This window comes from Scyliorhinus torazame, chromosome 14 (assembly GCF_047496885.1).
Source record: "Scyliorhinus torazame isolate Kashiwa2021f chromosome 14, sScyTor2.1, whole genome shotgun sequence".
In the NCBI taxonomy this organism is placed as follows: Eukaryota; Metazoa; Chordata; class Chondrichthyes; order Carcharhiniformes; family Scyliorhinidae; genus Scyliorhinus; species Scyliorhinus torazame.
In genome coordinates, this window is record NC_092720.1 from 28122389 (window position 1) to 28147035 (window position 24647).

At 49.7% G+C, this 24647-nt stretch overlaps 1 protein-coding gene across 1 annotated transcript in view; it reads right to left on the reverse strand.

The window, feature by feature from the left end:
* Nucleotides 1-1088: 1088 nt before the first annotated feature.
* LOC140389607 (carboxypeptidase B-like) overlaps nucleotides 1089-24647 on the reverse strand; it is a 43624-nt gene continuing 20065 nt past the window's right edge. The window contains exons 10-11 of the mRNA XM_072473877.1: nucleotides 16444-16528; nucleotides 1089-2783 (exon numbers count right to left, since the gene is read on the reverse strand). Coding sequence (XP_072329978.1) covers nucleotides 2596-2783; nucleotides 16444-16528 — 273 coding nt within the window. The 3' untranslated portion in view covers nucleotides 1089-2595. The remainder of the gene's footprint in view (nucleotides 2784-16443; nucleotides 16529-24647) is intronic.

Genomic DNA, 24647 nt, shown 5'->3' on the forward strand with positions numbered 1-24647 from the left:
CCCCCCCCCCCCCCCCCAGTCTCTTCTAACCCCCTCCCCGTTCCGCCCCCCCTTCTGGACCCATCAAGCTGAACCAAAGTTGACCGACCCCACTTGAATAGAGGGATACGGACCCCGGAAGTGTGGAAGATTTTAGTTTAGACGGGCAGCATAGTCGGCGCAGGCTTGGAGGGCCGAAGGGCCTGCTCCTGTGCTGTACTTTTCTTTGTTCTTTGTTCTTTGTTGACTAAGGCTCCGTATTGTTGTGAAGGACACTTAATAAGATTAAGGCACGTTTTCATTTGTCGGGGCGTGTTCAGAACACCAATTTCAAGCTGGCCAAAAGTTGCTTTTGCATCTTTGTGCTGGGGGGGGGGGGATTTCTTCATCATATTAACATTCTCATTGAATTTTCTTCATTTACATTTGCAAAATGCCTTGTAAAATATAATCTGAACCAAAGCAAACCCTGAACAATAGAATAGCAATGTTGAACGTAGGTTATCTTGTTGTCAGTCTTGAAACAATGGTAGATCTGTTGAGTTTCTTTATTTTAGCACAGCATTTACATTCTAAAGCCTTTCACAAACAAGGAAACAAAACCGTTTGTTGAAAGAATTTCTTTCCAGTGAAAACGAACAAAGAGGCCAGTAATAGTCTTTGGCACGTGTAGCATTGATTTGCATCTGACATCTCCTGACATTGTGCAGCGCAGAAACCCGAGAGTTGCTCTGACGCCTGTGTGCAGGTGTGTGTTGCAGCCTCTGTCGATAACGTGGTGCCAGATGCCTATGGAATAGTTACATGTAGGGCTGAGAATCAAAAAAATGGAATCCAATTTGGAGAATGGGGAAAAGGCAGGGGAATGGCACAAAGTCATTTGGAGGGCTGGTGCAGACGCGATGGGCCGAATGGCCTCCAACTGCGCCGTAACAATCCTGTGCTGCTGGGAAATTGGACATGTATAGGTAAGCCCCGGGATTGGAAGGCAAGATGGAACGTCCACTTCTGCCAGAGCACCTTCTTCCATCTGGAATGCCAGCACCCCCTCATCAGATCCCAAACTGGAGTTGAGGAACACTTGGCTTGGGAGAACCCCCCCCCCCCCCCCCACCCATTAGCTGCTTCTAGTTAAATGCTCTGACACAAGCGAGGCCATTAGGAAGCTGCAACAGAAAGCCAGGATTCAGCAGAGTTTGTGCGCGCATGTGGGCGTGTGTGGAAAAAGTCATAGTGTGCCGCTACCAAACTTGGTGCTTTTGTTCTTTATATTATAAGATACAAAAAATGATTAATGCAAACATATTTCCACAATGTAATGTGGGCCTGAATTCCCCTGGCCATTCGCTGATGTTGGGATTCCTGCTGGCAGTGAATCCCCGCCCGCGGGTTTCCCTGCGGTGTGGGGTGGCTTTCAATGAGAAATCCCATTGACAAGCAGTGGGAGAAGAGAAACACGCCACCAGCGAATGGTGTGCCGCCTCCCACTGCCGAGAAGCACGAGGTTGGGGATCCTACCCATGATTTCAATTCTCGTAAACAAATTGGCGTTTTAAGCTATCTGAATTTTTTTTCTCTGCCACAGGATGTTAGGCCAGCATTCGTAGCCCATTGCTTTTTTAAAATATGAGTTTAGAGTACCCAATTCATTTTTTTTTCCATTTAAGGGGCAATTTAGCGTGGCCAATCCACCTACCCTGCACTCTTTGGGTTGTGGGGGTGAGACCCAGGCAAACATGGGGAGAACGTGCAAACTTCACACGGACAGTGACCCAGAGCCGGGAACAAACCTGGGACCTCGGCGCCGTGAGGCAGCAGTGCTATCCACTGTGCCACCGTACTGCCCTTGTTGCCCAGTCCTAATTGCCCTTGAGAAGGTCAAACATTCCTGTTGTGGAAACATAGTTATCATGACTGCTGGGGCTGACAGAGGGGATGATCGTGAATCAGCCACCCATTATACACTCCTTTTCCACCCATTATGCATCCAATTTACACTCCTCCCATTTTGGGCTACTATAGTTTTGCACCACTGTTGAATTTTGCCCTCAATGTAAGTAGAAAGTGAAAGATCGAGTCTTTCAGCGTTCTCGTGACATTTTTTAACGTTTGAATTTGCAAGGGAGCGAAATCCCTGAGAGAAATGTGTAAGAATTAGTGGAGGTTGAGGCATCTAACCTCTCAGGATCCAGCAACATGGATGGAAGGCTGGTTGAATGACAGAGAATTGACTGAAGCAGAGGAGAGACAAAGTGAGCTGTGGGTTTGATGGCGAAGAGTTGGGAATAGTGGAGGGAGTAAAGAGGAGCTAATAATGGAGAGCGCTAATGGGAGATTGAAAGGGCAAAGATGCAATGGGAACAAGGAATGGCGGAATAGACTCAATGGGAATGGCGGGGGGGAATGATGAGAGAATGGGAAAGGAGCTTTGGATGGTGATAGCCCCTGCTAACCTGGAGACATTGGAACTCTTTTCCCCATCACATCATCCCATGCCTATATCAGTTCCTAAAAGAAATAATTAAAGTAAAAGGCACAGATAGAAATTCTAAACCTTGAATTCAGTCGACATACATTTTCTGAGAATCAACAAATATTTTCTTTTCACCCTGTGGATTAATAGGGATGGTTGAGAACGTAGGTTGCAATGTAGTTGATCGCCAACATGGTTTCTTCGCAAGTTGGCCTGATTTGGGATTCAGGCAACAGGAAGCCGTATTTGCCGGTGTCTCGCAGTTCAAAGGTGAAAGAATATTTAATACCCAGATCATAGGCCCAGTCATCTGAACCTCCAGCAGAAGGATCTATGTATAAGAAAAGAAAAGCCCAAGCTTATGATTTTTTACAGAATATTGGGAAACACAACACATAGGATAGGTCTTACAGGCCTGGGATTTCCTCTGATGTTCTGTTAATCAAATGGCAGTGAAGCAAAGCACAATCCTGTCACTTTCAGTTGGAACAATCTGGGGTTGAAGTTATGAGCAGATCAGCCACGATCTTATTGAATGGCGGAACAGGCTCGAGGGGCCGAGTGGCCTCCTCCTGTTCCTAATTCATATGTTCGTACGGCACTGAGCATTGTTCAGGAACAAAAGCCATGGTTAACTTTCTCCTCCCTAAAGCAGGGCCAGCGAGGCTAAGTGAAGCTTTCCTGTCATTATCCCGTCCAATGTCACCCAACTCATCGTGGTCTGCTGATCAGACCTGGAATGTTTGCCGGTCAGTGTATTTCCGCCACTCACTGGTTTAATGACTCAATGCCTGATTTTAACTGCTGTTAAATGTCATGGGGCCACCCTTTTCGGTGCCGAAGCGACGAGAAAATAAATGAGATCAGAATTGGGGAGATCGAGGCCTGTATTTAACAGCTCTTAGTAGCAAACATGAGCTCTCACGAGCATCTCGCCATTACTGGATGTCTCGCCGTCCCATTCACCAGACTCGCGCCTTAGCGTCTTGCCGATAACAAAGGGGAGCTGCTTTTAAATGTCCACTCACTCCCAGTTAACACACAAGCATGGCAGCGCGCAGACCTGCTCCTCGCTTTGGCGATGCCGACCTGGCCAGCCTTCTTGATACTGTGAATGAGAGATGGGGCACCCTGTTCCCTCGAGGGAGTTGGAGGGCCAGCAGCAGGGCCACCAATACCGCCTGGGAGACAGTGGCAGTGGTTGTGAGAGCGGGCAGCGTGACCAGGAGGACCGACGTCCAATGTCGGAAGAAGACCACCAACCTCCACCGAGCTGCAAGGGTAAGTTAACACCTCCCTCCTGGTATCAGTTCTGCCTGCCACCCCTCAAATTCCCAGCAACCCTCCACAAGTCACTGGCTGACACCTCGCACCATCCCCCACATCCAATCTTGCTGCTTGTGCCTCAGCAACTCCTGGCACCCACCGGCTCAACCCCTCCAGGTCCAGTTGCAGTACCCACACATGCCATCTTCTATAGACACCCCCTGATCCATCAAGTGCACAGCTCAGAACGCCCTCTCTTTTCCCCCGCAGGAGAAGATAGCCCATAGTAAGTAGGAAACGGCCAAGGTGGTGGGGGTGGGGAGAGGGGGAGGATGGGGGTGTACCAGAGATCCTAGTCCTCACTCCCTATGAGGAACGTGCCCTCGAGATCGTGGGGTTGATTGAGGAGAGTGCAGCCACTGATAGTGAGGTTGGCCTGTGCCACAAAGGTGAGGATCCACTTCGCCCAGATGACCTATCTCAAGTGAGTTGTTCATGTCAGACAAAATGATCCGTCCCTCTCGTTGATCACATGTCCATTGTCCTGCAGGATCTCCAACTGATGGGGCCGGGCCATCAAAGTCATCCCCCCAATCCCTCTCACCCAAGAGAACACCTTGGACGAGAGCTCCGAGGAGACCACCATCGAGAAGTCACAGCTATCACCCCACCTTCCACCAGCACAAAGACAAACACCTCGGTAGGCAACATTAGTGGACATGCTTCTGGGGCACAGTCTGGTAAACACCACAGATTTGCTGAAGCACATCAGGTGGAGGCGGGAACATCCATTGTGAGTCAGCAGTTGGAGGTCTACTGGATCCCAGGACTCTACTGAGTCCCAGTCAGATGTCAAGCCTCTAGCCAAGGTTATCCCAGATTCATAGAATCAGAGAATTTACAGTGCAGAAGGAGGTATTTCTGCCCATCGAGTCTGCACCGGCCCTCGGAAAGGCATACTAAGCCCACACCTCCATCCTATCCCCGTAACCCAGTAACCCCACCTAACCTTTTTGGACACTAAAGGCAATTTAGCATGGCCAATCCACCTAACCCGCACATCTTTGGACTGTGGAAAGAAACCGGAGCGCCCAGAGGAAATCCACGCTGACACGGGGAGAACGTGCAGACTCTGTACAGACAGTGACCCAAGCCGGGAATCGAACCTGGGACCCTGGAGCTGTGAAGCAACTGTGCTAACACTGTGCTGCCGTGTTGCCCAAATGCAGATTAAATGTGGGTGATTGGACACGGCCATGAATTTCAGGAGGGGAGATCAGTGACATTCCCGCGATTGCATAGCCAATTGGAAGAGTCCCAAAGACTATGAGCGCAGGAAATGATGCATAGCACTGCGGACAACACTGCTATGCTAGGGTGGCGACCGCAGTGGAAAGCCTGCAGCACGAGGTCAGCATCTTGGGTAGTGATGTCCAAAGCATGGCTCAGTCGGTGATGACCATGGCTGAGGGCCTCGACATCATGTCCCAGTCACTGAGGGACATGTTCCATACACAGGTGGTCATTGCCGAGGCACAGCAGAGCATGTCCCAGTGATTGAGAGATGTGTATCAGAGGCAGGTGGATATGGCCGGGACACTGCAGAGCGTGGCCCAGTCACTGGGGAGCATTGCTGAGGACAGCAAAACCATGGTGCGGACAACTGGGAGGCACCAGGACTGGAGAGCCAGATGACACAGAGGCCTCTGAAGCCCACTCCAGCTGCCCCTCCATCCCATGGAGACCCTCAGGGTATGGGCACCATCAGGGAGGACGAAACTCTGGAGACCAGCACAGTGCCTGCCATCAAGGAGACTACGGCACTTTCCAGTTGTCCTGAATCACTCCCTCCCAACACCGGCGCATCTCAAGGACAGCGGACAGAACATGGTGACATGGCAACGACTGTGGCACTGGTAAGTCAGCCAGAGCCCTTTGGCTCCAGGCCCTCCAGAGGCCGTCTGGGCATCAAAGGCCACAGGGTGTGGAAAGCAGCAAGCTGCTTCCACCTCTGATGTGCATGCTCGGGGTACACAGGGACCTCAGCGGGTACCCTTATCCCCCAAGAGCCAACCAGTCAACCTGGGGTGGTCCTCAAGGATGTCGGGCATCTCCGAGCATCCCAGGATGTGGCTGTCATGCATAGTCCCTGGGATGTGTGCATACACTAAGATTGGTGGAGTTGCAGGTAGCGAGGAGGACTGTCAGAGAATACAGCAAAATATAGATAGATTGGAGAGTTGGGCAGAGAAAAGGCAGATGGAGTTCAATCCAGGAAAATGCGAGGTGATGCATTTTGGAAGATCCAATTCAAGAGCGGACTATACGGTCAATGGAAGAGTCCTGGGGAAAATTGATGTACAGAGCGATCTGGGAGTTCAGGTCCATTGTACCCTGAAGGTGGCAACGCAGGTCGATAGAGTGGTCAAGAAGGCATACAGCATGCTTGCCTTCATCGGACGGGGTATTGAGTACAAGAGTCGGCAGGTCATGTTACAGTTGTATAGGACTTTGGTTAGGCCACATTTGGAATACTGCGTGCAGTTCTGGTCGCCACATTACCAGAAGGATGTGGATGCTTTAGAGAGGGTGCAGAGGAGGTTCACCAGGATGTTGCCTGGTATGGAGGGTGCTAGCTATGAAGAAAGGTTGAGTAGATTAGGATTGTTTTCGTTGGAAAGACGGAGGTTGAGGGGGGGACCTGATTGAGGTCTGCAAAATTATGAGAGGTATGGACAGGGTGGATAGCAACAAGCTTTTTACAAGAGAGGGGGTGTCAATTACAAGGGGTCACGATTTCAAGGTGAGAGGGGGAAAGTTTAAGGGAGATGTGCGTGGAAAGTTTTTTACTGCTTTTCGCAGTAACTTCATTTGAAGCCGACTTGTGACAATAAGCGGTTATTATTATTCTTTGAGCATGATCCAGAACTTGCCATTTGAAGTGGGCCAGTTAGATAGCAAACTGGCACAAATCTCGATGTTGGCATTTCCCGCTATTTAACCGGCGCGTCCATATTAACTCTGTGGTTAAATCACGCCCTAAATTTGTTTCTAAATTTGCATACACAAATTAAACCTGTTGAATCACATCTTGTTTCGACGTTTTCAATTTCCTTTGAGATTCTGTCTCCATTGATGCAGTGTCCCTTTATGTTTTCATTTCCCGCTATTTAACGGGCGCGTCCATATCCACGGCAACTCTGTGGCAGGGTGGTGGGTGCCTGGAACGCTTTGCCAGCGGAGGTGGTAGTGGCGGGCACGATAGCATAATTTAAGATGCATCTAGACAGATATATGAACAGGCGGGGAACAGAGGGAAGTAGATCCTTGGAAAATAGGCGACGGGTTTAGATAAAGGATCTGGATCGGCGCAGGCTGGGAGGGCCGAAGGGCCTGTTCCTGCGCTGTAATTGTCTTTGTTCTTTGTCCTTTGATATGAAGGTGGTGGTCTCACACAAGTTGAACATTCAGGGAGTGGAACCCTTTCCTGTTAATGAAGGGCACTCCCTGATGCCTCGATGCGAGCAAGGCTACATGTGTACCATCAATTACCCCCTGGACCTGGCGGAGAATACTGCAGGACGGGCATCTTGGCGGGCCTGGTCCAGCTCCAAGATGATGTAGGCATACAGGGCATCCGTGACTTCACGGATGCATCTGTGGGCTGTAGCTTGAGAAATGCCGCATCAGACCCCACTCGAGTGCTGGAATGAACCGGCTGCATAGACGTTCAGGGTTGCAGTGATCTTCACAGCCACCGGGAGGGGACGGGGACGGGTCCTCCGCCTCCACAGGGTGCCAAGTCCGTGCAGACGTGGCACAGGTGCCGTACTGTATTTTTGTTGAGATGGAGTGTCCTGCGGCTCATGCTGTCGGTCAGCTCCTTGAAAAATCAACAACGCCTGTACACCTTGGGCCGTCGCTGGCATCTCCGGCTGGCTTCCTCCTTGGCCTGGCGGACATCCGGGTCTTCAGGATGTGTGGCGGCCCCCTGCACATGGGGTGCTGCCTCCAGCTTGCGTAGACACTGCTGCCTTCCCCGTCGTCTGGCCGCCTGGGCCGCCACCAGCGGGACTGACATGACCATCTAGATTTTGTATGGAATTGGAGAAGCAGACCGACAATCCATTAAGGCTTTCACGAGGTGACACTCATATCCCCCAAGCCTCCCCTACCCTTACGTTTCCCCCTTCTCTGAGTGCTATCCACTGGACTGGTAGTGTTGGAAAACCTGCTCTGCACACTCATTCCCGGCCACAGCAGGAGCCCGTAGACCCCAGATTCCAGACTCCTGCCCGGAACATTAGGGAGACTGTGTTCAGGTGCCCTCCCATGATCCACACACTTACCTTGGGTTGCGAGGATATCCCCAGTGCTGAAGGCCTTCTCATGAGTGTTTGATTGTCGGCTGCTGCCTCTATGGTGTGAAGCTTCTAGGGGTCAGGCAAACTGTTCAGGCTTCAAAGTTTGATTGAAATGCGATGCAATAAATCATCATCTGAGACATGACACGTGTACCCATGAGAATCCACTTGAGAGCTGTGAAGTGCTCTCACAACTAACAAGGCCCATTCCTTATTCACAATAGCTTTCAGCTGTGAAGCTAGAGGCTGCTCACAGTCACAGGAAGTTAAAATGGCCGTCAGCATGTAACCAAGAACAGGGTTCGGTCCTGGAAGTTTTTGATCGGATAGACAGGGTGGCACAGTAGCACCGTGGTTAGCATTGTCGCTTCATAGCTCCAGGATCCCATGTTCGATTCCCGGTTTGGGTCACTGTCTGTGCGGAGTTTGCTCATGGCCTCCTTCTGCACTGTAAGTTCTATGATTCAATGAATCTATGACAGGCAACAGCTGTAGTTGCCCCTGTTGTGGGTCGACACAATATTGAAAGATGTCTGAAAGGTCTCATGGTCGGGGGTTACCCCACCCCCGCCCACAAGGGCGACCCCCTACTTGGAATGCTTCAGACCTAAACAAGCCCAACCCTAAGCCCAACCCCAGCCCCCCTAAGGGCCTCCTCCCCGCCCCCCTCCCCGAGCACTGGGTCAGCAACTCCAGTGCCCCTGAGCTGCATCCCGGAGAATGGAAATGGTTACTCACCTCCTCAGTCCCCCTCAGTAGCCATTGCGCCAGCTTCTCATTTTTACAAAGGAGTAATAAACAACACCCGCGCAATTTCCCGCTGGAGAGCCGGTTAGTTGCTGGGAGGCTGTTAAATTTGATGATATGCTTGCCATATCATTTGCAGGGGCTGGTTTAGCACAGTGGGCTAAACAGCTGGCTTGTAATGCAGAACATAGGCCTGCAGCGTGGGTTCAATTCCCGTACCAGCCTCCCCGAACAGGTGCCGGAATGTGGCGACTGGGGGCTTTTCGCAGTAACTTCATTTGAAGCCTACTTGTGACAATAAGCGGTTATTATTATTCTTTGAGCATGACCCAGAACTTACCATTTGAAGTGGGCCAGTTAGATAGCAAACTGGCACAAATCTCGATGTTGGCATTTCCCGCTATTTAACCGGCGCGTCCATATCCACGGCAACTCTGTGGTTAAATCACGCCCTAAATTTGTTTCTAAATTTGCATACACAAATTAAACCTGTTGAATCACATCTTGTTTCGACGTTTTCAATTTCCTTTGAGATTCTGTCTCCATTGATGCAGTGTCCCGTTATGGGGCTGCATTTTAATTTGTCCCTCAATTCGTTGGTTTATTCCCCAAAAGAAACACAAATTAAACCTGGAGTACTTGGTTCAGTTCTGGACGCCACACTTGAGGAAGGATATGTTTTCCTCGGATGGAGAGCAGCTTAGATTTACGAGAATGATGCTGAGACGCCAAGCATTAAAATACAAGGAGAGTTTCTACAGACTAGGTTAGAATTCCTTGGGATTTGGAATGCCTGGGGGAAATCTGAACAAAGTTTACACGGTATTAAGAGGAACTGATAGAATAGATGGAGGGAAATTATTTCTGCTGGTTGGGGAATCTGAGCAAGCGGACAAAACCGAAGGGTTGGATTCTTACCCCGCCCGCTGCAAGAACGCCTTGGAGAAGTCCATTAATCTCGGGCGGGATTCGCCGGGTGGATCTGGCCGGAGATTCGCGCCCTAAATGTTTGCACCTGGCTTCTCTGTAAGTCAGGAAATATTTCTACACACCAAGGGTGATAGAAATTTGGAATTCTCTTCGGCAGACCGCAGTTCATGCTGAGTGAGTTGTTAATTTTAAATTTTGACTTTGATTTCAGTTGATCAAAACTGTAAAAGGATATGGGACAAAATTTCTTTTGTGGAGTTAGATCACAGGATCCCTACAGTGCGGGAGGAGGCCGTTCGGCCCATCAAGTTTGCACCTATCCTCCGAAAAAGTACCCTGCCTGGCACATGCCCTCACCCTATCCCCGTAACCCCACCTAACCTTTTGGACAATAAGGGGCAATTTAGCATGGCTAATCCACCTAACCTGTACATCTTTGGACTGTGGGAGGAAACCGGAGCACTTGGAGGAAACCCATGCAGACATGGGTGTCATAATATACACCAGTATATCATGGTGCAGACACACACACTGATGGACACACAGCAAGACCAATCAACACACACAACACCGCAGCCAATCACCAGTTAGAGCACACTCACAATATAGACCGAGGGCATCAGAGTTCCCGCTCATTCGAGATGCAGCCTCTCAGAAGGACAGAGCTCACAGCTTACAGCACAGATCCTCACCATGTGCTAAGTGCATAGACTGAGCCCGGCGAACCATGTCCATATGTTTTGGTCATGCCCGACACTGGAGGGGTTCTGGAGAGGAGTGGCGGGAGCAATATCTCAGGTGGTGAAAGTCCGGGTCAAGCCAAGCTGGGGGCTAGCAATATTTGGAGTAGTGGACGAACCGGGAGTGCAGGAGGCGAAAGAGGCCGGCATTCTGGCCTTTGCGTCCCTAGTAGCCCGGCGAAGGATCTTGCTAATGTGGAAGGAGGCGAAGCCCCCCAGCCTGGAGGCCTGGATAAATGATATGGCTGGGTTCATAAAGTTGGAGAGGATTAAGTTCGCCTTGAGAGGGTCTGCGCAGGGGTTCTACAGGCGGTGGCAACCGTTCCTAGACTATCTCGCGGAGCGTTAATGGAAGGTTGGTCAGCAGCAGCAGCAACCTTGGGGGGGTGGGGGGGTGGAGGGGACGTCCTGGGAGGGGGGGGGGGGGAGGGGGGGGAAAGGGGGGACTGCCAGGGAGGGTGGATGAGCAAGAGATAACATGAAGGGCTGGGGAAACTGGCACGTACGGGTGAGGGCCAGTGTACAAAGCTGTGTAAATATATCATTTTGCCATGTATATATCTTGCTCTGCACGATTTCTCATTTTTTTGGGGGGGGTTTTGTTACGGGTGGGGGGGCGGTTATTGTTTGTAAGGGAGAAAAATTGTGTTCAAAAACTTTAATAAATATATATATTTTTAAAAGTGCATAGACTGGTTCGGACAGGCATAGGTCTTTAATTTAATCTAACATCGTGTTAACCCACAGTGAAAGTATGTTCAACAGTTTCTAACTTCATAAAATAGTGTTGTACTATTTTAAGTGTTGGTGGCCTGTATGTGTTCCACGGATCCAGGGCACCCAACACATCATGATACCAGGAGGTGAGGGATATTAGAACTTCTTAGACCTACCTGCAAGTGATCTGCCTTCCACCAGCATACAGTCATCTTGCAAAATGGACAGCGTCCGCCCGCCGCCACCGTTCCGCATCACCGGTAACCTTGGGGCCAACTGGAAGATATTCAAACAACACTTCCAGCTCTACCTTAAAGCCACAGACCGGGAAGCTGCCTCAGACATCAGGAAGATCGCTCTCTTCCTATCCACGGCCGGGGAACATGCCATCCACATTTTCAATTCTCTCACCTTTGCTGATGATGAAGATAAATCAAAATTCAAGACGTCCTCCTCAAGTTTGACAGTCACTGCAACATCGAGGTGAATGAAAGTTTCGAGCACTATGTATTCCAACAGCGTTTGCAGGGTAAGGATGAACCTTTCCAGTCCTTTCTCACCCACCTCACCCACCTCCTCCAAGGATGGGGAGAACACCCATTCTTGTGCAGTCCTGTAATTACGGGTCCACCTCCGACTCCATGATACGCGACCAGATCATTTTCGCTGTTCAGTTGGACCCCCTACACCAGCAGCTCCTCAAGGTAAAGCAGCTCACCCTAGCGATTGCCATCGAGACCTGCGTGCTTCATGAAAACGCCACTAGTCGATATTCCCACATCCAAGCGGCTGAAATGGTCCCCACGAGCAAGGTCCCCACGAGGCAGAACGAGTCCAAGCAATTGAGCAACTCCAGGGCCTCAGCCCGGATGAGAGCGGCCATTTTGTGCGCTTTTCGCGGACTCCCGCGCTTGTGCGCACCGAACGAAGGGACAGCGGCGTTGGTGAACGTACTGTGCAGGCGCGCATCACGTACGACCGCACCGCGAATGCATAGTGGCGCAGCGAACGTACTGACGCTACAACGTGCGGCAACTGTGGTTCCGCCCACTTAAAGCGGCAATGCCCTGCCAAATCTCGACGATGCCTGAGATGTGGCAAACTTGGCCACTATGCTGCTTTATGCAGATCAGCTCAGCCTGGCAACTCTTATCGCTCCAGCCAGCCTCGCATGAATGTCCGGGCCATTCGACCCATGGTCACCGAGTCCGATTCGGACCTGCTACCCGATATTGACGCTGAGGACCCGAAGGCGCCTTTTCGAGTCGGTACCTTTACAAAAAACAGGGTGTCCCTGAAGCAAAGAATCCAGCCTCTATCGGTATACAGCTTCGCTCCAGACAATGAGTGGTGTACCACCCTTACGGTCAACCAGAATTCGTCGCCCACCTCAGAGACTAAATTTATGAACTTTGCGAACTTATGGACTCGCTGAATTGTTTTAGAACATAGAACATAGAACATAGAACAATACAGCGCAGTACAGGCCCTTCGGCCCACGATGTTGCACCGAAACAAAAGCCATCCAACCTACACTATGCCATTATCATCCATATGTTTATCCAATAAACTTTTAAATGCCCTCAATGTTGGCGAGTTCACCACTGTAGCAGGTAGGGCATTCCACGGCCTCACTACTCTTTGCGTAAAGAACCTACCTCTGACCTCTGTCCTATATCTATTACCCCTCAGTTTAAAGTTATGTCCCCTCGTGCCAGCCATATCCATCCGCGGGAGAAGGCTCTCACTGTCCACCCTATCCAACCCCCTGATCATTTTGTATGCCTCTATTAAGTCTCCTCTTAACCTTCTTCTCTCCAATGAAAACAACCTCAAGTCCATCAGCCTTTCCTCATAAGATTTTCCCTCCATACCAGGCAACATCCTGGTAAATCTCCTCTGCACCCGCTCCAAAGCCTCCACGTCCTTCCTATAATGCGGTGACCAGAACTGTACGCAATACTCCAAATGCGGCCGTACCAGAGTTCTGTACAGCTGCAACATGACCTCCCGACTCCGGAACTCAATCCCTCTACCAATAAAGGCCAACACTCCATAGGCCTTCTTCACAACCCTATCAACCTGGGTGGCAACTTTCAGGGATCTATGTACATGGACACCTAGATCCCTCTGCTCATCCACACTTTCAAGAACTTTACCATTAGCCAAATATTCCGCATTCCTGTTATTCCTTCCAAAGTGAATCACCTCACACTTCTCTACATTAAACTCCATTTGCCACCTCTCGGCCCAGCTCTGCAGCTTATCTATATCCCTCTGTAATCTGCTACATCCTTCCACACTATCGACAACACCACCGACTTTAGTATCGTCTGCAAATTTACTCACCCACCCTTCTGCGCCTTCCTCTAGGTCATTGATAAAAATGACAAACAGCAACGGCCCCAGAACAGATCCTTGTGGTACTCCACTTGTGACTGTACTCCATTCTGAACATTTCCCATCAACCACCACCCTCTGTCTTCTTTCAGCTAGCCAATTTCTGATCCACATCTCTAAATCACCCTCAATCCCCAGCCTCCGTATTTTTTGCAATAGCCTACCGTGGGGAACCTTATCAAACGCTTTGCTGAAATCCATATACACCACATCAACTGCTCTACCCTCGTCTACCTGTTCAGTCACCTTCTCAAAGAACTCAATAAGGTTTGTGAGGCATGACCTACCCTTCACAAAGCCATGCTGACTATCCCTGATCATATTATTCCTATCTAGATGATTATAAATCTTGTCTCTTATAATCCCCTCCAAGACTTTACCCACTACAGACGTGAGGCTCACCGGCCTATAGTTGCCGGGGTTGTCTCTGCTCCCCTTTTTGAACAAAGGGACCACATTTGCTGTCCTCCAGTCCTCTGGCACTGTTCCTGTAGCCAATGATGACATAAAAATCAAAGCCAAAGGTCCAGCAATCTCTTCCCTGGCCTCCCAGAGAATCCTAGGATAAATCCCATCAGGTCCCGGGGACTTATCTATTTTCAGCCTGTCCAGAATTGCCAACACCTCTTCCCTACGTACCTCAATGCCATCTATTCTATTAGCCTGGGGCTCAGCATTCTCCTCCACAACATTATCTTTTTCCTGAGTGAATACTGACGAAAAATATTCATTTAGTATCTCGCCTATCTCTTCAGACTCCACACACAATTTCCCATCCCTGTCCTTGACTGGTCCTACTCTTTCCCTAGTCATTCGCTTATTCCTGACATACCTATAGAAAGCTTTTGGGTTTTCCTTGATCCTTCCTGCCAAATACTTCTCATGTCCCCTCCTTGCTCGTCTTAGCTCTCTCTTTAGATCCTTCCTCGCTACCTTGTAACTATCCATCGCCCCAACCGAAACTTCACACTTCATCTTCACATAGGCCTCCTTCTTCCTCTTAACAAGAGATTCCACTTCCTTGGTAAACCACGGTTCCCTCGCTCGACGCCTTCCTCCCTGTCTGACCGGTACACACTTATCAAGAACACGCAGTAGCTGATCCTTGAACAAGCCCCACTTATCCAGTGTGCCCAACACTTGCAGCCTACTTCTCCACCTTATCCCCCCCAAGTCACGTCTAATGGCATCATAATTGCCCTTCCCCCAGCTATAACTCTTGCCCTGCGGTGTATACTTATCCCTTTCCATCATTAACGTAAACGTCACTGAATTGTGGTCACTGTCCCCAAAGTGCTCTCCTACCTCCAAATCCAACACCTGGCCTGGTTCATTACCCAAAACCAAATCCAACGTGGCCTCGCCTCTTGTTGGCCTGTCAACATATTGTTTCAGGAAACCCTCCTGCACACACTGTACAAAAAACGACCCATCTATTGTACTCGAACTATATCTTTTCCAGTCAATATTTGGAAAGTTAAAATCTCCCATAATAACTACCCTGTTACTTTCGCTCATATCCAGAATTATCTTCGCCATCCTTTCCTCTACATCCCTAGAACTATTAGGAGGCCTATAAAAAACTCCCAACAGGGTGACCTCTCCTTTCCTGTTTCTAACTTCAGCCCATACTACCTCGGCAGAAGAGTCCCCATCTAGCATCCTCTCCGCCACCGTAATACTGCTCTTGACTAGCAGCGCCACACCTCCCCCTCTTTTGCCTCCTTCTCTGAGCTTACTAAAACACCTAATCCCCGGAACCTGCAACATCCATTCCTGTCCCTGCTCTATCCATGTCTCCGAAATGGCCACAACATCAAAGTCCCAGATACCAACCCACGCTGCCAGTTCCCCTACCTTGTTTCGTATACTCCTGGCATTGAAGTAGACACACTTCAAACCACCTACCTGAACACTGGCCCCCTCCTGCGACATCAAATCTGTGCTCCTGACCTCTATACTCTCATTCTCCCTTACCCTAAAACTACAATCCAGGTTCCCATGCCCCTGCTGCATTAGTTTAAACCCCTTGTTGCTTTGTTTGATCGTTTCCCTGGTTTGTATATAGTGTTGATCTCGTTACTCTTGTTGCATACTGCTTCTCTGCACCTGGCACCTTCCCATGTAAATAGCTTAGTTCTCATGTACGTAGTCCTGTAAATATGTCTTCGCACCCCACACGTAGTTAGGAACATTCTCACCGTACATTATTTATTGCCACACACATGCATTTTTTTAATAAAAAGGGGGGATGTCATAATATACACCAGTATATCATGGTGCAGACACACACACTGATGGACACACAGCAAGACCAATCAACACACACAACACTGCAGTCAATCACCAGTTAGAGCACACGCACTATAAAGACAGGGGGCATCAGAGTTCCCGATCATTCGGGATGCAGCCTCTTAGAAGGACAGAGCTTACAGCTTACAGCACAGATCCTCACCAAGTGCTGAGTGCATAGACTGGTTAGGACAGGCATAGGTCTTTAGTTTATTCTAACATCATGTTAACTCACAGTGAAAGTATGCTCAACAGTTTCTAACTTAATAAAATAGTGTTGTACTATTTTAAGTGTTGGTGGCCTGTATGTGTTCCACGGATCCAGAGCACCCAACACATCAATGGGGAGAACATACAAACTCCACACAAACAGTCACCCAAGGCCGGAATTGAACCTGGGGGACTGGTGCTGTGAGGCAACAGAGCTAACCACTGCGCCACCGTGCCACCAGATCAGTTATGATTGCATTGAATGATAGAACAGGCTTGAGAGGCTCAATGGCCTTCTCTAGCTGCTCTGTTCAAAAACACTTACATATTATGATTGACGCTGGACCATACTCATATCGAGTTCCATGAAGACTGCTCAAGGCTTTAACCGCATCGTAAGCTAAAATATCCTGAAATAAAATACAGCACAAAAATACAATTATCAGTAAAATATGATACAGGAAGTCTTACTTTGCTGCATTTCGATTCTCCATTGCCAATATTTAGAACGTTGTTACATAGAATGTGCATCACAGGAATAGACCATTCGTCCATGCTAATGTTTATACCTCACACGATCTCCCTTTTGTCAAAGGTCTTACAAATTTGATTGAATTTTTTGAGGAGGTGACTAGGTGAGTAGATGAGGGCCGTGCAGTTGATGTCATGTACATGGACTTTAGTAAGGTTTTTGACAAGGTCCCACATGGGAGGCTGATGAAGAAGGTAAAATTGCCCATGGGATCCAAGGCAATTTGGCAAACTGGATCCAAAACTGGCTTCGTGGTAGGAGGCCAAGAGTGATGCTTGAAGGTTTTTTTTACGACCGGAAGCCTGTGTCCACTGGTGTTCCCCAGGGATAGTTGCTGGGTCCCTTGTTATTTGTGGTATACATTAATGATCTGGACATGAATGTAGGAGGTATGATAATTAAGTTTGCAGATTATACAAAGTTAGTGGTGTGGTAAATAGTGAGGAACAAGGCCTTAGATTACAGGACGACACAGATGGGCTGGATAGTTGGGTAGATGAGTGGCAAATGGAATTCAATCATGAAAGTGTGAGATGATGCATTTTGAGAGGACTAACAAGGTAAAGGAATATACCACGAATGGTCAGACCCTAGGAAGTACAGAGAATCAAAGGGACTTTGGTGTGCAGGTTCACAGTCTTTGAAGCCAGCAGAACAGGTACATAAGGTGGTTGAGAAGGCCTCTGGGATACTTGCCTTTATCAACCGAGGCTTTGAATATACAGGCAGGGAGGTTAAGCTGGAGCTGTATAAAATGCTGGTTAGGCCCTAGTTGGAGTATTGTATACAGTTCTGGTCACCACACTATAGAAAGGAAGTGATTGCACTGGAGAGGGTGCAGAGGAGATTCACCAGGATGATCCCTGAGCTGGATCCTTTCAGTTATCAAGAGAGACTGGATAGAATCATAGAACCTACAATGCAGAGGGAGGCCATTCGGTCCATTGAGTCTGCACCAGCCCTTGGAAAGAACACCCTACCCAAGCCCACGCCTCCACCCTATCCCCGTAACCCAGTAACACCACCTAACCTTTTTGGATACTAAGGGCAATTTGGCATGGCCAATCCACCTAACCTGCACATCTTTGGACTGTGGGAGGAAACCGGAGCACCCGGAGGAAACCCACACAGGCACTTTTCCCTGGAGCAGAGAAGGCTGAAGACCCGATTGAGGTGTATAAAATTATGAGGGACATAGATAGTGTGGATAAGAAGGTACTTTTCCACTTAGTGGAGGGGTAAATAACCAGGGGGCATAGATTGAAGGTAATTGACAGGAGGTATAGAGGAACATAGAACATAGAACAGTACAGCACAGAACAGGCCCTTCGGCCCTCGATGTTGTGCCGAGCATTGTCCGAAACCAAGATCAAGCTATCCCACTCCCTGTCGGTCTGGTGTGCTCCATGTGCCTATCCAATAACCGCTTGAAAGTTCCTAGTGTCCGACTCCACTATCACAGCAGGCAGTCCATTCCACACCCTAACCACTCTCTGAGTAAAGAACCTACCTCGGACATCCCTCCTATATCTCCCACCCTGAATCTTATAGTTATGCCCCCTTGTAACAGCTACGTCCACCCGAGGAAATAGTCTCTGAACGTCCACTCTATCTATCCCCCGCATTATCTTACAAACCTCTATTAAGCCGCCTCTCATCCTCCTCCGCTCCAAAGAGAAAAGCCCTAGCTCTCTCAACTTTTCCTCATAAGACGTATCCTGCAAACCAGGCAGCATCCTGGTAAATCTCCTTTGCACCCTTTCCAATGCTTCCACATCCTTCCTATAATGAGGTGACCAGAACTGCACACAATACTCCAAATGTGGTCTCACCAGGGTCATGTATAGTTGCAGCATAACCCAGCGGCTCTTAAACTTAAGCAGGAGATGTGAGGAAATGCTTTTTCATCTGGAGAGTGGCTGGGATCTGGAAGTCACTGCCTGAAAAGAGACAGGAACCCTCACAACGTTTAAGAAGTATTTAGATAAGCACTTGAGATTTCACAGCATACACGGCTATGGACCAAGTGCTGGAAAATGGGGTTGGAATAGTTTGGTGCTTGATGGTCAGTGCGGACACGAGGCCAAAGGGCCTCTTTCCATGCTGTAAAACTCTATGACTCTATGACATTGATTCTACCAACCATAATCCTTCGACTTCCTTCTTTCTCATGTGTTTATCTAACTTTCCCCTTAAGTGCATCTCTGTTGTTCACTCAACTACTCCCTGTCGCAGCGTGTTCCACATTCTAACCACTCTCTGGGGAAAGAACTTTCTGCTGAACTCCCTATTTGATTAATTAATGACTATTTAATATTTATAGCACCGAGTTTTTCTACTTGTTATTGAGTCCCCAGGAGCAACTAGGTTCATGTTGACATGTGGTAGGGAGGTGGGGCTGGATTGGGGCTAGTGGGGGAGGGAGTTCATGCAGAGGCCTATCTCTCCTGACAACGGTGCTGGAGGAGATGTTAAAAATAGCACAAAGTGTGCTGTTAAACATTCCCCTGTCATTAGATGTCTTTTTACTTCGGGAGGGATGCTAATCAGGAGCTCATCAACGATGTTATTCTCATTCCTAATCCAATAAAACTGCCCGAATGTTAGGCATTGTTGCGATTGTTAACAAGGTGAGGATTTTCAATACATTTTGGCATGGACTGCTTCATTATCTGAGGAGTCGCGAATGGTGTTGAACATTGTGCAGTCATCTGCGAACATCCCCACTTCTGACCTTATGATGGAAGGCAGGTCATCGATGAAGCAGCTGAAGGTGGTTGGGCCCCGGACACTACCCTGAGGAACTCCTGCAGTGATGTCCTGGAGTTGCCATAATATAGTTGTCATGGGTAGGCCATTGGGAGTGGGCAGTCCATGTTTTGAGCCCAAGTTGAGGAAAAGTGGGTCAATGTGTGGCAGGTCCCCCACCTGTACAAACCCAGCTCATGGGCTCGGGTGTCCACCTTCTCTTCTTCATGGGCTTGCCTGCTGTCCTAGCGGTGCCCAACTACCGAGCTATGGTGCTCCTGGGTCTTCATGAGCTGCCATCCAATCTGATTGGCTGGCAGCTCTCGAGGAATGCTCTTCCATAATGGTGTAAAAATCCCACTCTTTCCTCGTTTAGCACATTGTAGCTGCAGGGCAGACATCTTTTTTAGGTGTATTGGCTGGTGATGAACTTTCCTTTCAGTAAGGCAAGCAGCCCACACTCCCAATCGGAAAATATAGGTACTTTTAAGGGATTTATATCTGTACCAGTAAGCATTAGAAATAAGGTATAGTTCTAAGTGGGTTTAATTTAATGTTTCTGTTTCTGGAAGGGTAAAACCTATAGTCTGATTCATGCTGGACAAAGTTGGTTATATGTATGAGGGTTGGTTAAGTTCCAGCTGTGTTTCCATTGTGCTTAGAGAGGGCTACAGCATGAAGAGTAAATAAACCAGCAGTGGCTGCTTGCCACCTGGGGCCTTGTAAGGTAGAAAAGCTTTTAAGTTTTAGCTTAGCTGAATTTGACTGCAGTTGGAGATAGATAGTGAGAGAGAAGGCAGCTCCCTCACAACTCTGCTGGAAGCAATTGGTTTAGAAGGCTAGGGAGGGATCATCTCTGTCAGCCCTGCGAGAAGAAAAGCCATACCATGAAGTAATGGTTAAGAAAACAAGTTCAGAGATCTGAAGAGAAGCTAGTTAAGGAAGCTAGAGAAGTAAAGAGAAGTTTTAAAGAATCTGAGGTTAAATAGAGAATGGTACAGTAAAGGCAGACAAAGCTGAAAAGAAGTCTGAGCCACCAAAAATATATCATATCATAGAATTTACAGTGAGGAAGGAGGCCATTCGGCCCATCGAGTCTGCACCGGCTCTTGGAAAGAGCACCCTACCCAAGGTCAACACCTCCACCCTATCCCCATAACCCAGTAACCCCACCCAACCCAACACTAAGGGCAATATGGGCAATTTAGCATGGCCAATCCGCCTAACCCGCACATCTTTGGACTGTGGGAGGAAACCGGAGCACCCGGAGGAAACCCACGCACACACGGGGAGGATGTGCAGACTCCGCACAGACAGTGACCCAAGCCGGGAATCGAACCTGGGACCCTGGAGCTGTGAAGCAATTGTGCTATCCACAAGGCTACCGTGCTGCCCTATCCCGATTTTCAGGTTTGTGAGATTTTACTTTAGCCTGTGCAACGTCAATTGAATTAAGAATGGAAACCTGTGTCTGGATCTTGGAGTTTGTGTAAAAGCAGTTAAGACAAGGCAGCACAGTTGCACAGTGGTTACCACTGCTGCCTCACACTGCCATCGATCTAGCTTCAATTCCAGCCTTGGTTGACTGTCTGTGTGAGTCTGCACGTTCTCCCCGTGTCTGCATGGTTTCCTCCGGGTGCTCCGGTTTCCTCCCACAGTCCAAAGATTTGCAGGTTAGTTGGGATTGCAAGGATAGGGTGGGGATTGGGCCTAGGTAGGGTGCTCCCTCGGAGGGCCGGTGCAGACTCGATGGGCCAAATGGCCTTCTTCTACATGGTAAGGATTCTATGATTCAATTAAACCTATAAGTGGGTGGTGTAAAATCCTGGACTGGAGTCAGTGTTAATAGTGGGACAGAGGTTTTGTTTAAAAGTGTCATTTGGAAAAAGTGGTCTGGATTTCGGAACGCAAAAGTATAATCATGTGAGAAGATTTTAAAGTGTGTTTCTAGGAGTGGATCTCTAGCATCACCCCCCACCCCCCCCCTTGGCCCTTTCCCGTTTATTATGAGATATCTTGTTCTGCGGAGGCAAAGAGTGGACATTGTGAGCTGCATGCTTGATAGGTCATGTGGGTCTACACCAGGTGACATGGGTGAGCACTGCAACTGGACATGAAGGGGTTGTGCTGGTGGGTGGCAGGGGATTTTGAGGAGCAAACACGAAGATCAGATGTGGGGGCAGGGTGCAAGGTGCCAGCCCGTGGATTGGGGAAGGGGTTTTGGGAATTTGTGAGGGGTGGCAGGTGAAACCGATGCTAGGAGAGAGGTGGTAACTTACCCTTGGAGGTTGTTGGTCTTCTTCTGACATTGGACCGCAGTCCTCCTTGTCATGCTGCCCGAACTGACAGCCGCTGCCACTGGTGGGGAAATTACTAGAGTCTATAATCAGGGATGGGGTGTAACTGAAAACCTAAAAAGATTTTGGTCGATCAGGGAGAGCCAGCATGGATTTGTGAAGGGAAGGTCATGCTTGACTAATCTTATTGAATTTTTTGAAGGGCTGACTAAGGTAGTGGATAGAGAATGGCCATGGATGTTATTTCCAGAAGGTATTTGATAAAGTTCCACATAAGAGACTGTTAACTAAGGTGGAAGCCCATGGAGTTGAGGGAAAATTATTCACGCGGATAGGAAATTGGTTGAGTGTCAGGCGGCAGAGAGTGGGGGTAATGGGTAATTACTTTAATTGACAGGAGGTAACTAGTGGTCTATCACAGGGATCTCAATTATTCACACTATTCATTAATGACATGGATGATGGCACAGAAAATCATATCGGATGACACAAAGTTAGGTGGCATCATAGGCAGCCTAGATATAGCATGAAATTGCAAGGAGATATTGACAGACTAGGTGAAGAGATGGAATTCAATGTGTGAGGCTATCCATTTGGACCAAAAAAGGATAGAGCAGAGTACTTTATAAAACAAAAGGGGTTAGGTGCAGTGGATGTCCAAAGTGACTTCAGAATTCAGGTGCATAGATCCTTAAAATGCCATGAACAAGTGCAGAAAATAACCCAAAAGGCTGATGGAATGCAAACCTCTATATCCAGAGGATTGGAGTATAAAGATACAGAGGTTATGTTGCAGCTATACAAAAGCCTGGTTAGACCACACTTGGAGTACTGTGAGCAATTCTGGTCACCACACTTTAGGAAGGAGGGAGTGCAATGTACGTTTACAAAAATGATACCTGGACTACAAGGGTTAGGTTACGAGGAGAGATTACCACAGATTAGCCTTGTTTTCACTAGAATTTAGAAGGTTAAGGGGCTCAAAGTCTTCAAGATATTACATTAAAAGACAGGGTAGATAAAGACACACTACTTCCACTGGTTGGAGATTCTAACACCAGGGGGCAGAGTCTAAATGTTAGGGTCAGACTGTTCAGGAGAGATGTTAGGAAACACTTCTTCACTCAAAGGGTGGTAGAGGTTTGGAACTCTCTCCCACAAGGAGTTGAAGCTGGATTAGTTGTTCATTTTAAATCTGAGACAGATAGATTTTTGTCGAGAAAAGATTTTGGGCGGGATTCTCCGACACCCCGCCGGGTAGGAGAATCTCCGGGGGGGGGGGGGCGGCGTGAATCCCGTACCCGCCAGCTGACGAATCCTCCGGTGCAGCGCCCCCCCGCCCCGGCGATTCTCCGGCCCGCAACGGGCCGAGTGGCCGCCCGTATTCAGCGGGTCCCGCCAGCGTAAATCACAACAGGTCCTTACCGGCGCGACCTGGCTCCATGGGTGGCCTGCAGAGTCCTCGGGGAGGGGGACGCGGGGGGGATCTTGCCCCGGGGGGTGCCCCCGCGGTGGCCTGGCCCGCGATCAGGGCCCACCGGCCGCGGGCGGGCCTGTGCCATGGGGGCACTCTTTCCCTCCGCACCGGCTGCTGTCAACCTCCGCCATGGCCGGTGTGGAGAAGATCCCCCCGCGCATGTGCTGGGATGACGGCAGCACACGCTGCGCTCCTGCGCATGTGCCAACTCACGCCGGCTGGCGGAGGCCCTTCCGCACCGGCTGGCGCGGCGCCGAACACTCCGATGCTGGCCTAGCCCCTGAAGGTGTGGAGGATTCCGCAGCTTCGGGGCAGCCCGACGCCGGACTGGTTCACGCCCCTCCTCGGCGCCTGAGTGGCCCGCTCCGCCGGTTCGTGGAGAATCCCGCCCTTTAAGTCATATTGGCCAAAGGCTTTTATATGGCGTTAGGCCACAGATCAGCCCTGATCTCATTAAATGGGGGGACATTTGAAGCTCTGAGGGCTGAATGGCCTACTCTTGCTCCTAGGTCCCTACTTGGAAGGTGAGTAGGTGGGTTATCCCAGTGTCCTAGTCCAGGTATTGTCAAACTCAGGGGTGCGACCCGGGGGTGAGTCGCGGACGGGCGTCGCGGCGCTCCCGATCGTACAAATCTGCGTGCAACAGCCGCAGCAGCCGGCTTTTAGTAATCCCGGCTGCGAGCGGCCTTCAAAATGGCCAGGAACAGATAAACAAAATTTGGCCGGACTGCGCACCGATGATCGGGCACGCGCTGCGCAGCCCAATTTTTTAAATATGGTCGTAGCCTTTTTTTATTACCAGTTGGGAGGCCAAAGGGACCCAAAACCATTTCCTCCATTTTTCTCAGCAAAAAACAAGGTAAGAGAAAATGGTGGGTCGCACAGGTCGGCCGGCGTGGGTCACGAAGGTCGGCCGGCGTGGGTCGTGAAGGTCGGCCAGCGTGGGTCGCGAAGGTCGGCCGTCGTAGGTCGTGAAGGTCGGCCGGCGTGGTCACAAAGGTCGGCCGGCGTGGGTCGCGAAGGTCGGCCGGCGTGGGTCGTGAAGGTCCGCCAGCGTGGGTCGCGAAGGTCGGCCGGCGTGGGTCGCGAAGGTCGGCCGGCGTGGGTCGCGAAGGTCGGCCGGCGTGGGTCGTGAAGGTCCGCCAGCGTGGGTCGTGAAGGTCGGCCAGCGTGGGTCGCGAAGGTCGGCCGGCGTGGGTCGCGAAGGTCGGCCGGCGTGGGTCGCGAAGGTTGGCCGGCGAGGGTTACGAAGGTCGGCCGGTGTGGGTCGCGAAGATTGGCTTGGTTGGGGCCCAAAGATTGGCCGGTGTGGGTCGCGAAGGTCGGCCGGCGTGGGTCGCGAAGGTCGGCCGGGTTGGGTCCCGAAGATTGGCCGGCGTGGGTCGCGAAGGTCGGCCGGCGTGGGTCGCGAAGGTCGGCCGGTGTGGGTCCCGAAGATCGGCCGGGTTGGATCCTGAAGTTGGCCATTTGGTAAA